The 13,808-nt window shown below is 40.5% G+C and overlaps 1 protein-coding gene across 2 annotated transcripts in view; it reads left to right on the top strand.

Annotated features, from left to right (window-relative positions):
* LMO1 (LIM domain only 1) overlaps nt 1-13,808 on the top strand; it is a 134,337-nt gene that overhangs the window by 111,483 nt on the left and 9,046 nt on the right. For both annotated transcript variants that reach the window (XM_089523456.1, XM_089523454.1), the window contains exon 3: nt 6,261-6,386. In XM_089523456.1, the coding sequence (XP_089379582.1) occupies nt 6,261-6,386 (126 nt within the window). The remainder of the gene's footprint in view (nt 1-6,260; nt 6,387-13,808) is intronic.

The following is a 13,808-nucleotide window of genomic DNA, read 5'->3' as shown; positions in this document are numbered from 1 at the left end:
AATGACCTTGCTGACTGAAGGATTCTGAGATATGTAATGCATAATATGCTTTATTCCTTGTTTAAAGGAAGCAGTCTATAATGTGATCTGTATTACAGTGATTCCCCCCCCCTTTTTTTTTTTTTTGGCTTGGTCACTAGTGGGCAAATAACACATTGTGGGTTTTACTGTGGATGGCTTCTTTTGAAGTTGTTGTCTGCAGCATGAGGTTAGCAAGAACCTGTTTCTTAATAAAGTGTTTGCAAGAAAAGAACATATTTTAAAAATCACAAGCATTTTTGTTTCATTCACAAGCATTTTTGTTTCATTCATTGGTCTTCCTCCTTCCCCAAGACTACTGAAATGGGGGGGGGGGGGGTTGCCACACACATTTTTATTTTAGTTTTGTTCTGTTAATGTAAAATGGATTATGTGATGGGTAACTAATCACTGTACAAATAAAAAAGTTGTAATCTGGTTCTGCAAATTCTTAAACAGATAATCTAAGAGAAAACAGCTTAAAATGACTCACTGTTCTCCAAGAAAAGGCTGCCCAGGAGACTCTGGTTTTGTACAGAAGATGAATTTAGGCAATGTTTTCCCAGTGACCTTGTGGCAACTTTTTCGGTCACCTCATGGTGAGAGCATGTGGAAATAGGTCATCAGAAAGTTCTAGTATGTATTTTAACTATTGTACACAGGAGGCAATGGAACATGGGGTTGGAGGGGGTTGGTTCTGTGAACTGTGTGATCTGTACTTGGTTACAAAAGAACCAACAATGGCCTGTTACAGACAGGCCAAAATAAAGCTGCTTCGAGTCACTTTGGAGGAATGGTATTTCAATGATGCATGTGTCCCAAGAGTCCAAAAGCCGCACCAAAGCTGCACTCCAGTCCTTAGAACTGGAGTGTGCCTTTGGTGTGGCTTTTGGACTCATAGGACGCATGCATCATTGAAATAGCACACCTCCAAAGTGACTCGAAGCAGCTTTATTTGGGCCTGTCTGTAACAGGCCAATGTTTCTCAGCCACAAGATACAGAAAGCTGAATTCAGATCTGGATTCAAGCATTACCTCTGTCATGGGTTGCTTGTATGGCTTTCCAATGAGTTTTCATTTCCCAACCTGTAAAATGGGATTATAAGTGATGTACCTCAAAAGGTTTTTTTTTCTGGGTGAAAGGCAATTTACACTGGAAATTTGCTTTTTCATAATTAAAACGACTCATACTAGCACAAAGACTAAAGCAATATTGATATTTACTTACTTATAAAACTTTTATATCCTCTCTTTTTCTCTAACAGGGGCCCTTAGAATGGTTTACAATACATTTATAAAAGAGGACAGTGTTAAAATGAAAATCATAATACATTAAAATAACTATATAATATGCTAAAATCTTTAAAAAAAAACAGAAGAATAAAATATGACTAACCACTGTCTGACAGAGCCAGAATAGTATAGTGGTCTGAGTCTTGGAGTCGGACTCTGGAAGATCAGGGTTCAAATCCCCACTAAGCCATGGAAACCCACTGGTGGTTTTGGGAAGGTCTTAGTCTCTCAGCCTCAGAGGAAGGCAACAGCAAACCCCTTTGAACCAATCTTGCCATGAAAGTCCTGTGGTGGGGTTGCTTTTGGGCTTCTGTAAGTCAGAAATGTTTTGAATGCGCACAACAACTGCCATTGTAAGACTCTAGAGAGGTGAGCTCAAAAAGGTCTTTTCCACCTGCCTGAAGCTTACAAAGGAGAGGCCAACTGGTCTCTCATAGGAGTCGCACAAGCTGCAATGGCAGCTGATAGCACCTGTGACAGACTATGGCTGCATCTGCACTGCAGAAATAATGCAGTTTGGCAACACTTTAGTGCTATGGAATTCTGGGGTTTGCAGTTTGTTGTGCCACCAGAGAATTTTAAATAGCTCACAAAATTACAAATCCTAGGATTCCATGGCATAGTATTGAGCCATGACAGTTAAACTGCAGTGTTGTCAAACTACATTATTTCTCTAGTGCAGATGCAGCCTAAGAAACAGACTGGATTATTCATCTCACTGACCTGGAAGCCACCAGCCATCCTGATGAGCTATGTGCTGTTAGTGAAAATGGACTCTCTTGTACTATGTCATTGTGTTGCCAACCCCATATCAAGAGGACTCTGTTTGCTACAATTATGCATCATAAGACGTTTTAATTTTGATGCTCTTCCAGATCTAACTCTGATGCTTAACCCTGGCATACACCTCCAGTGTTTGCACTCCATTTAAGAAGTCCAGCATTGTGGATCCTGATCCATAAGCTCATCTACTTATATGAAATGGCAACTGTGTGCTTTGGACAATTTTCTAACACACTAGAGAAACCCTTTCATTTTAACTTCTGAGTTGTAATCACAGCATTTAAATTGATCACTTAATCAAGTTTCAAACTGTATAAAATGGTGGATCCCATTCTGAAGAAAAGTGAGATATAAATATAATTGATGGATTGATTGAGTGATGTATAGTAATACACTGAGGCTGTTACATAAAAATATTAGGCCCAATTCTCCTCCCAGCTTCATTTGAGAAAACAATGGCCTGTTACAGACAGCCAAAATAAAGCTGCTTCGAGTCACAGTGGAGGTATGGTATTTCAATGATGCATGCATCCTAAGAGTCCAGAAGTCACACCAAAGCCACGCTCCAGACTGGAGCATAGCTTTGGTGTGGCTTCTGGACTTTTAGGATGCATGCATCATTGAAATACCATACCTTCACTGTGACTCGAAGCAGCTTTATTTTGGCTGTCTGTAACAGGCCAATAGTTCAAGAATAGGTAGGAATCTTAATATAGTCCAATCCCAAGCATATTTATTCACAAGAATCAATTGATGGTCATGATGATACATATTTCCAGGTAAGGATTGCAACTCTAAATTCCCTTTACCTTTCATAGAATTTATTTTCTCTTTTTAATGGGGGAAAAAAACCCAGAGCTATTTTGAAAGCAGGGTGAAAAGTTAGTCATGGCTTTTGACTTCAGTGGGAACTAACTCATGTGGATGTATTGGGTCCAGAATGTTTTGGATATTTACAGTACAACTCCCCAACTTAAAAGCAAAACTTTTAAGTAAAGAATCTACTCTATGATTAGATCCAGCCCATTATTTTGTTAATAAAATAATTACTTGTTTGTACTTATTTTTTGTATAAAAGGGTTGATAATTTGGCTACATATGAAGGGTTTTATTTTTTTTCCAATTTTTAAAAACAGATTTTATTGAATATAAAATAAAATACATATAAACAAAACACATGAAATACATAAAACATAAAACCCAGTAAAATAGACACCTAAAAAAAACTGCTATTCTTAAAATAAATATTAAACTGTTCTAAGATTCTCACAAGAAAATACTAACAGTTGAATTCCTGACTTCTTACCTATAGCTTTATTATTATTATTATTAATTATTATATCCCGCCTTTCTCCCAACATAGGGACTCAAATAAATTCACTTCCTCAAAAAAAATTAATTAGATACATACTTTTACTACATTTCTAATGAGGAAATAAAACTAATTTTCAAAACTTAGCAATATCATCACACCTTTTTATGCAGGGCCTGATACTGAGTAAGATTCAGATTCAATATCTAGTTAAGGGCAATAATTTTCTATTCTGTTACACAGTTGTTTCCTCCATGTTCTCAGGGAGTGGACTTTTTCCTGCCCAGCTCCTTGGGATTTTCCACATCCCCATTACCTGGAAATATGAGGCCTTCTGCAAACAAAGCATGCAACGTATCACTGAGATATGGTACACTTCCCATGTAGATACTTGGGCGGATGATGGCATTTGATCTTCAAGAACTCATAGGAGGGCCTATACCGTTTTTGAGTGTCATGCTGTGAAAGCAGCCAGTGCCTGTGGAGACAGATAGCAAAACTGGCAAACCATCTACATTGACATAAAAACTATCTCCAGAGACCAAGGAGCTGATGTGGAACCAACTGATGGAGAGGTAGACCTGTTTTCACTGGCTTGGTGAAAGAAAGGCTAAGAGAAGCTATTCACATCAGGTTTCTTTTTGCCAAAAACTATTTCAATCTTGAGATTCCAATTAAGATTCTTAGCATTTTAGCAATGAGCAGGTTGCACTTTTCTCAGATGGAAATTTTGGGCCAGTTTCCCATGAAACTTGTTTACCTGAAATCAACATTTGGAGAGACTGATGTGCTGAGGATGCTTCAGTGTAGGTCCAGATTACAATTTAACCATGCCTTGGAAAAAACATCAGATAGTTGTATGAAATCAAGATAAAATAAACTGACTGATTTTCAAAGCCTGTTTGTATTCAGCACTAAATCACTGCACAAGGAGTTTAGATGCTTTACAATCACTGATATGACCATAAGTGGCACTGCCAAAGCCAGAACACTGGGGATAGACACTGGAGCCCAGGTACAACCTTTTCCCCCAGGGTTACTACTTCTGTTTTCTTACCTGCCTGTCCTCAGTCTCTAGCAGCTCTTTTTCTATTCTCCACCCCCATACCTTCAGTTCTAAAAGCCTGTCAGAATAAAAAGTTTACACCTGCCAACTGAAGGACAGGAAGGAAAGAGCCATTCTAACTTCCCCAGGGAAAGGGCGTTCCAGGACCTAAGGGCAGCCATTGAGAAGCCATATTTGTGACGATTATAAGACTTGGAGAAAAGCCTTTCCTGAAGAACTCAGGTTCTGGGCAAAAGCTGTATCCACACTGCAGAAATAATCTGGTTTGACACAGCTCCTCTCTGGGGGCGCCACAAACTACAATTCCCTGAATTCCATAGCATTGAGCCAGGCCGGTTAAAGTGGTGTCAGACCGGATTATTTCTGCAGTGTGGATGCCACTATAGTCTTTCATATAAACTTGACCAAAGCTATATTGGGTGTTGTAGCTCCCAACCAGCACTTTGAATTGGGTCTGGAAACAGACCAGCAGCCAGTGAAGCTATTGGAGGAGGGGACTTGCATGATCCTTGTAACCAGCCCCAGTTAACACTCTGTGTTTTACTTTTTTGGGAGTAGCTCAAACTTTTATGGCTTAAACTTCAGTCATGCCCAGCATAGTCTCTGTGACCTCTATGTTTTGCCATGTGAACCCAGAGGGACATCAGCATGCTAGATGGAGCTGCAGGTTCATTCCTCAGTGTGTTCAAACTCTTCTAAAATTTAGAAAAGAAAAGGAGATAAAATATGTGCTGATTTTTTGAAAGAAAGTGAGGAGAGAATGGGTGAGGGGCAAGCAAACACCAGGATGGATGAGGAAAGAGATAGAGGTATGTGCTGGGTGAGAAGGAGAGAAGGAACACCAGTGTCCAAGGTAAGTAAAAGGCAGAAGGAGGGAAAAAGAAGAGTAAAAGACATGCTGTGCCAGGTGCATCTAGCACACCAGGGGAAATAAAACCAAAGTATGTGTGGAAAGTCCTAAGAGCATTTTGAATTGAGTTCCTTCAACCCTCACAATAGGAGCCTAGTTCAGTGCTTGAGATCGGTACTACTTCGGAGCAAAACCAGTGTCTTAAAAAATAAGAATATGCAACAGCAGTCACTTTATTTCCTGGGCTAAGGAAATTTAACCATGTCTTGGAAAAACATCAGATAGTTGTATAAAATTGCATTTTTTGTGCAACACCTGCAGCTTCACACATCTTCAGTGTACAGTCACCCCTCTGTTTTCATGGTCTTGAATATTGGTGATTTTTCATTTTTGCAGGGGGGCGGAACAGATCCCCCACGAAAACAGAGGGGCAACTATATAGTCTAGAAAGAGAGATCGTGTCTGGCAGGGTCATATTCACACCCAGTCCTCCCCTAATTATACTCTGCTTATTTTTTTTCCAGATAACAAAGTAAATATGTAAGGAACTGATGAAAGGATCACAAATGAGAAAGTGGAGAGTCCACTAGAGAGTCCTGTAAAGATGTTCTGCTAAGATACTCTTAATTTGCAATGAAAAGATGAGATTGTTTAGGACTGAAATATCACGAGCCCCTTTGTGTGCATATGGAATGGATTTCTTCATTAGACAGTAAATTAGCTAGAGACTCATACCGTGAGCAAAGGACCCTGGCTTACTCTCCATACAGCTTCCAGCCCTATTCCCGCACATAAACACACTAGCTGGTCAGCGAAACGGGGGATTGTGCAAGTTCTCTTTATTGGTGCAATACAGTATTTGATACTGCTAATTACACTTCATTAGTCCTTTTGCCATTTAATTAAAGTGGCTTCTAATGACTGTGCTTCCTTGGCAGGCTCTTTGGAACCACTGGGAATTGTGCTGCCTGCAGTAAGCTGATCCCTGCCTTTGAGATGGTGATGAGGGCCAGAGATAATGTTTACCACTTGGACTGCTTTGCCTGTCAGCTTTGCAACCAGAGGTGAGGACACAAGACTTTTACATGATTTAAGTGGGTGGGGGGATATGCAAGTTGTTTCTGCCCCCATGGAACAGGGAAATCTGGTTTGCTGTTTGATCTGCCTCACCTTCTCTCAGGTCCTCAAGCTGCCACTGTTAGCAAATTATTTTAACTTGCTTATTGAACATCCAAGCTTTTCACCTACAGATCTCTGACTAAACGTGCAGAATCAATGGTTGTTTGGATTCTGGAATGGATGGGGGGCGGGGAGTGGAGGAGTGGGTGCTGTGGTCTAGACCAGCAGGTGGTGTTAAGTAGCGTGGATGCAACAGAATGAACCGCTTCAAAGCCAAACCTCTAGTCGGTCTACTGAACATCCATTGAGATGAGGATCACTTGGCATAAATGCTTTCAAAATCATGGTTACCTAAATCAGGCATCTCACAGGTTCAAGGACTGGGCTGGGAGATGAGGGAAAAGAAATATGCTACTCTAAATAATCCCTTACAGAATCTTGGAAGTGTACCCATTTACTTGCCACACAGGCAGTAGAGTTCTTTGCTCACATCATAACTTTTCAGTGGAATATATAATGTATGCCTAAAATCCAGCAATAATAGGCAAAGACTGATAACTGAAGGTACAACAAGTGAGTTTCATGTGGCACCACCACACAGAGAAGTGTCTTGTAGCTTTTCATGTACCATCATTGATTGTCTGTTGCATGGAATCAATTTCAGGTTTAATTCATCAATGGAAAGCTGAATATCAAGGTGATGTTATCCTTCTTGCCCCCTCATAGAACAAGGCAGACTGCAACTGTATTTCACAAAGCATACAAATTTTTAATGTAAGAGATCTAGTGCATTAAAAAAAACCCTATCTAATATATCCCACTTCCAAATTAGGCACAACTTTTAAAAGGCAGCCCAAATTTTGCTGTGGAAAGCCTATGAGCACTATTAGGTTTTGGTGCACTACTGAAAACCAATTTGTGGGTGCTGAATTCTTTAGTTCATGGTTTATGTCTTTTGTGTCTGACGCCAGCTGATAGATCTTGGGGTTCTCATTAAAAAATTGAAAGTAGAAGATTCAAGCCTGAAGTTAGTTCACCCCGGACATAGGTGATATACACAAGATGGTGTTCAGCCTTTTCTAAACTATATAGAACCATCAATTTCACTAGCAATCCAACATCTGAAACAAACCTGAGTGTTCACAAAATTCTGAAATCTCTGTGTTGTTTAGAGACTATTTTTGAATCTATCAAAAGGAGAAAAACATGGTTTTGTGAGCAAACAAGTTTCAGAATCATGCTACCATGTAGATGACCCTTGGGATCTCCTCCAGTTTTACATTTCTATTATTCTTGTTTAAAAGAAAGAGGGAAGTGTTGGTGCCACTGATATTCATGTGATTTGCATGAATCTATTTATGTCAAGAATTGAGAATGAAATTAAGGCTGCAATCTTACACTAGTTTCCTGAGAGTAAGTCCCAAAAAGTTCAATGGGATTTGTTTCTGAACAAACATATATAATAGTATTTTGTGGGTTTCTGGGGTATGTAGCCATGTTCTGGAACAGTTTATTCCTGAAGTTTCACAAGCATCTGTGGCTGGCATCTCTGAAGTATAGGTCCAGATTACAATTCAACCATGAGGAAAAACATCAGATAGTTGTATAAAATTGAGAGGAAGTAAACTGACTGATTTTCAAGGCCTGTCTCCATTCAGCACCAAGTTACTGAACAAGGAGTTTAGATGCTTTACAATCACTGATATTACCATAAGTGGCACTGCCAAAGCCAGAACACTGGGGAGAAACACTGGAGCCCAGGTACAACCCTTTCCCCCAGGGTTACTACTTCTGTTTTCTCACCTGCCTGTCCTTAGTCTCTTACACCAGCAGCAGCTCTTTTTCCATTCTCCACCTCCACACCTTCAGTTCTAAAGGTCTGTCAGAATAAAAAAAAAATTCACCTGTCAGCTGAAGGACAGGAAGGAAAGAGCCATTCTAACTTCCCCAGGGAAAGGGGGTTCCAGGACCTAAGGGCAGCCACTGAGAAACCATACGTGTGAAGGTAATGAGACGGAGGGGCTCGACAGACGGGCGGCTAAAAGCCACCCATCATTGTCCTTGGTAGCACCGACACACTCCCTAAAAGAAGCCATTCTAGGGGTGTCCGCGGAGTGTCGTTTGGGTGTTCTGACACCCATGCATCATCATTGCTTGCCCCGTATGTACGGGCATGCACCAAGGTGGTACATGGGCTCCAATAGTAGGGCTTGCACCATGTAAATGCTGAGCCCTACTTTCAGCCCAGGCCAGCACAAAGCACCCGTCTGTATCGGCCCTGAGAGAAGAGCCTTTCCTGAGTAACTCAGGATCTGGGCAGAAGCTGATCCACACTGCAGAAATAATCCAGTTTGACAGCCCTCTGCTCTGGGGCCACCACAAACTACAATTCCCTGAATTCCATAGCATTGAGCCAGCCCAGTTAAAGCAGTGTCAAACCGGATTATTTCTGCAGTGTGGATGCCACCATAATCTTTCATATAAACTTGACCAAAGCCATATTGGGTGTTTTAGCTCACACCTAGCATTTTAAATTGGGTCTGGAAACAGACCAGCAGCCAGTGAAGCTATTAGAACGGGAGTTTTGCATGATCCTTGTAACCAGCCCCAGTTAACATTCTGTGTTTTACATTTTTGGAGTAGCTCAGACTTCTATGGCTTAAACTTCAGTCATGCCCAGCATAGCCTCTGTGACCTCTATATTTTGCCATGTGGACACTCTCTCAAGATGCCAGCCACAGATGCTGGTGAAACGTCAGGAATAAACTCTTCCAGAACACAGCCACATAGCCCGAAAAACCCACAAAAAAACTATGGATACTGGTAGTGATAGCCTTCAGCTTCTCATTAGACATATATAAGCCTGCAGTGGGTGGATTCTGGTATTACACAATATATGGAGAAAGGGAAATACAGCGATGGAGGCTTCCTATCTGTTTCTTCATTACTTCAGCATCTTTCCTCTGCAGACAGAAATGTAAGCACTATCAGTGTAGAGAGTTTATACATGTCATTTTGGCTTCCAAAACATTTATATACAGATCTCATCACAGATGACGATTTATACTTGAATTTCAAACATTTTGAGGAAGCACAAAGAGCGGGAAGTTATGTATTTCTTTTTCCCACACATGGTAAAAGCCATTTAGTTGGACTTTTATTATATGATCACTTTTGCACAACCAAATGGCAATTAGCCCACATGCTTTATTTGATCCCAGACAAACTTTAAATATTGCAAATGAGTCAAGTGTTCACATTGAGCACAAACTATGATTGGGTATGCTACTCATTATCTACATCATTAAGGTTTGGCATAAGGGAAACCAAACCATTTGTGCCCGGCCCACTTCAGTAAATGGCCCAGTCTGTCAAAGGGGCCACTGTGCCATTTCTGTGAAGTGGGACTGTAATAAATAAATAATAAAACTTTTATTTCTATGCCGCTTTTTGTAAAAACAATCAAAGTGGCTTACAATATTAAAAGAATACACCATATATACAAAATATCCCCCCCCCCACTTAAAAAAGAATTAAACAATTTAAGGTTAAAATTACATAAACAATTAAAACAATAGCAGTAGGCAGAGTCATCAGATATACGTGGGGGTCACTACATTGCCTAGTATTTTATTCTGGGAAGGCCTGCTGGAAGCTATCTAGATTGGTGATTTGACAGATCTCATCCAGCAGGCGATTGCATAGTCTGGGTGCGATTGCAGAAAAAGCCCTCTGGGAGGTCGCAGTCAATCTGGTCTTTATAGGCTGCAGTAAGTTCCTCCCAGAGGACCTGAGAGCACAGGGTGGATTGTATGGAGGTAGGCGATGCTTTAAATAAGTTGGGCCCAATCCATGTAGGGCTTTAATGGTGATAACCAACACTTTGTACTGTGCCCGAAAACTAATAGGTAGCCAGTGGCGTGACTTTAATATTGGTGTTATATGATCACTCCTAGATGATCCAGTGATCAACCTGGCCACCATATTCTGTACCAGTTGCAGTTTTTGAACTAGGCACAAGGGTAGCCCCATGTAAAGGGCATTACAAACATCAAGTCTTGAGGTTACCAGTCATGTACTACAGTTTCAAGGTCCCCCATTTCCAGGAAAGGGTGCAGCTGGCGTATCAGCTGAAGCTGATAACAGGCACTCTTGATCGGCGCATTCACCTGATTTCTCATGTGAAGCAATGGATCAAGAAGTACCCCCAGACTTTGAACACAGTCCTTTGAGAAGAATGAGAACCCCTCTAGGACAGGAGATTGCAATCCAATACATGTAGGGGCCCCTACTGTAAGTACCTCCGTTTTGTCCAGATTCAGTTTCAGCTTGTTTTCCCTCATCCAGTCCATTACTGCCTCAAGACACTGATTGAGGGGAGAAATGCCATCTGTCGTTGTCACTGATGACCAAGACATGGAGAAATATATTTGGGTGACATCAGCATACTGATAACAACCCGCCCCATGTCTGCGAATGATTTCTCCCAGCGGCTTCATATAAATGTTGAATAGCATCGGGGACAGGATGGCACCTTGAGGGACGCCACAATTAAGCTCTATTTTGGAGGAGCAACTGTCCCCAAGCATCACCCTCTGGAACCTGCCTGAGATGAAGGAACGGAACCACTGCAACTCAGTGCCTCCAGTTCCTAAGTATCTCAAGCATTCCAAGGGCATGTCATGATCTGTTGTGTCAAATGCTGCTGAGATGTCTAGAAGCACCAACAGCATCATGCTCCCTCTGTCAATGCCTAGGAAGGTCATCAGTTAAGGCGACCATGGCAGTCTCCACCCCATATCCTGTCCTGAAGCCAGTTTGAAATGGTGTACTGTTAGCCCCACTCTCTGGAAGGCCACATGTTAGTATAGAAGACTGTATTGTCGAATAAATGCTTGCTCTTAGGCTTCCACACCACATGGAAGCCTATGCTGCTGTATACATCTGCCAGTGGTTTCTTTCTTGTGGTCCTTCAGATGTTTTAGATTTCAGTTTCCAGAATTCCTTATTGTTGGCCAACCTAGCCTTTGACCATACAGATACCTGGGTAACAATATGTCAGTAACCAAGGTAGTGGCACTTAACTTAATGGTCCATGTCAGTAGGTGAGACAATCCAGGTTTAAGTTCAAAGTTTAAAGGAGTTATCCATTTGGGAGATAGACATAAGCACCTTGGATAGCTCCTTCAGTGGGGACTAAAACCCACAGCCGATTCACCACCCCACAAACATGGACATCACCAACTGCCATTGACCAGCACAACTGATTTCCATTCACATGAGTGCCTGAACTGTCAACCTGATGGGCAAAGTGCAGTTAAAGGAGTGATTACAGCCAAGTGCATTAACTACAAAGAGCATTGTGATGATAAATATTCTGTTCAGTTTGTTCACACTCTCTATAAATACCCAACAAGGGTGGCCATATTTGCTTACAGTGGCCATACGGTCTCCGCTATATGCAATCCTAGTATGTATTGGTGGGGGGTTTCCCCTACTCACTCATTCCTGGCGAATAATTTAGCTGTTTAGTGAAATCATTGTCATTTCCCCTTGGCTGAAAATAGATCAGAAGTAAGAGTATGGTAAAGAACAAGCTGTCATTTTGGGTGGCTTTTATTGAAGCTACTGTATTAAACACAAAACTGGCATTATTTGTTTAGAGTAGACTGACTTTCTGTTTAAAAGAAGCAGGCACAATAAATCAAGCTGTCCAGTTTGATCAGCTATTCCGCTGAGGTTATAGTGACATCTAGTGGGTTCTGACAGATTATCCTCATAATTGTGACTACCTTTGTTGTAAAAATTCAGTAGAGCATTACAAGTTGTCCTTACTTCAAAAGGGTTAATGATGTCTTTTCCAAATACAGATGCAGTGTTTGGAGGTGTTATAATGGTAAAGAGGAATTGAGTCTCCTCTATCCTCCTGCCATTGGGTCCTGTGAGACTTTTTTTGGTCCATGCTGGCATTTCAAAGGTGGCCACAAAATGTCTAACTAAAAATAAAGACTGAGCTGGGACACAAAGAGACTCTATGAATTGGGCCTAACCCCACTTCTATAATTTTAGACAGAGGCTTACATTCTTGTGTTTATTTTAAAATTTTGCAGTCTTCCCATCATCTAAAGACAGCATACATGGACTTCTTCAGTTTTATTGTCACGGCAATCTTACAATGTCATTGAGGCTTAAGAATAATTTTCCCAGTCTTTACACAGGTTTAGCACATGTTTGAACATCTCTTTCTGATGTACAAATATAACATACTGGCCACTATTCCTCTTAGTTTTTCAATATCTCTAATGTCTGGACAGACAAAGGTCAGATCTACATGCTGAACATGTTTCCAGAAGCTGGGAAGAACATAAATAGATAAATATAGACAAACACATATAGGTCAGGGATGGGGATAGAGTGGTCCACAGACTTCATGTGGCTTCTATGACTTATTTATAGACTCCAAAGATGCTGCCCCTCTATTTTTTTTAACTGTAATTTTTCAGCCTCAAATACCCAAACTGCCACAAATATGTGGCAGTTTTGGTCTCTTCCCAAGACAAGCTCAAACTACCCCATATGGGAATAGGGAAGGGGAAAAAAGACTGGTTTTCAACTGAAAACTGAAACCAGAAAGGGTATGCTGTCACACATGCCAAGAGTGACAATTCTGTTGTGGTGAGAGGTACTGGGGGGAAATGACCCCACCATATAGTTACCTACTCCTGATACAGATGATACAGTGAGAAACACAGTAGATAGATAGATAGATAGATAGATAGATAGATAGATAGATAGATAGGCTTTTTGTAATATTTAACATTTATAAAATATCTAATATAAAATCAGTTACTGCCCTATTTAAATATTACTTATAAAGTGTTAATCATGGCTTTGAAATATCTTTTTTTCCCCTTCCTTCCCCTCCTTCTTCTTAAAATATCATAAAGTGTGTTATGGAATTGATTCCTTGCTTGTTTCCCAAAATGTGCCACATAGATATTTGATGAAAAGTTAAACTCATTTTTTATACTTGTGTATTCTGTTAACATGCTGTTAAAAGAAAAAGAAGCCACCACAAACTCAAAACTACTTCAGCACTCTATTTCCATTAATTATCTTCTGCAGTGCACTGTTAGTGTTACTGTCAGAGTTAACTGTTACTTCTAAAATATTTCCTGGCAATAACTCTGTTGCAATTTGTTAGCAAAGAGCCTAGTTTCTTTTTTGTTGTTGTTTCCTTATTCTCTTTTTTCTTATAAATGCTGAAGCTAATCGCAAGAATTGTAGAAAGTACATGAAAGAATCTTGAAAGCAATTTACCTGCTGCTTTTTTTTTAAAGGTGGTTTCTTATATCTCAAGTGTTGGT

This window comes from Sceloporus occidentalis, unplaced genomic scaffold, assembly GCF_023333645.1.
Source record: "Sceloporus occidentalis isolate IW3139 unplaced genomic scaffold, rSceOcc1.0.p SCAF_4, whole genome shotgun sequence".
Lineage (NCBI taxonomy): Eukaryota > Metazoa > Chordata > Lepidosauria > Squamata > Phrynosomatidae > Sceloporus > Sceloporus occidentalis.
This window is presented reverse-complemented; position numbering and strand designations above follow the sequence as displayed.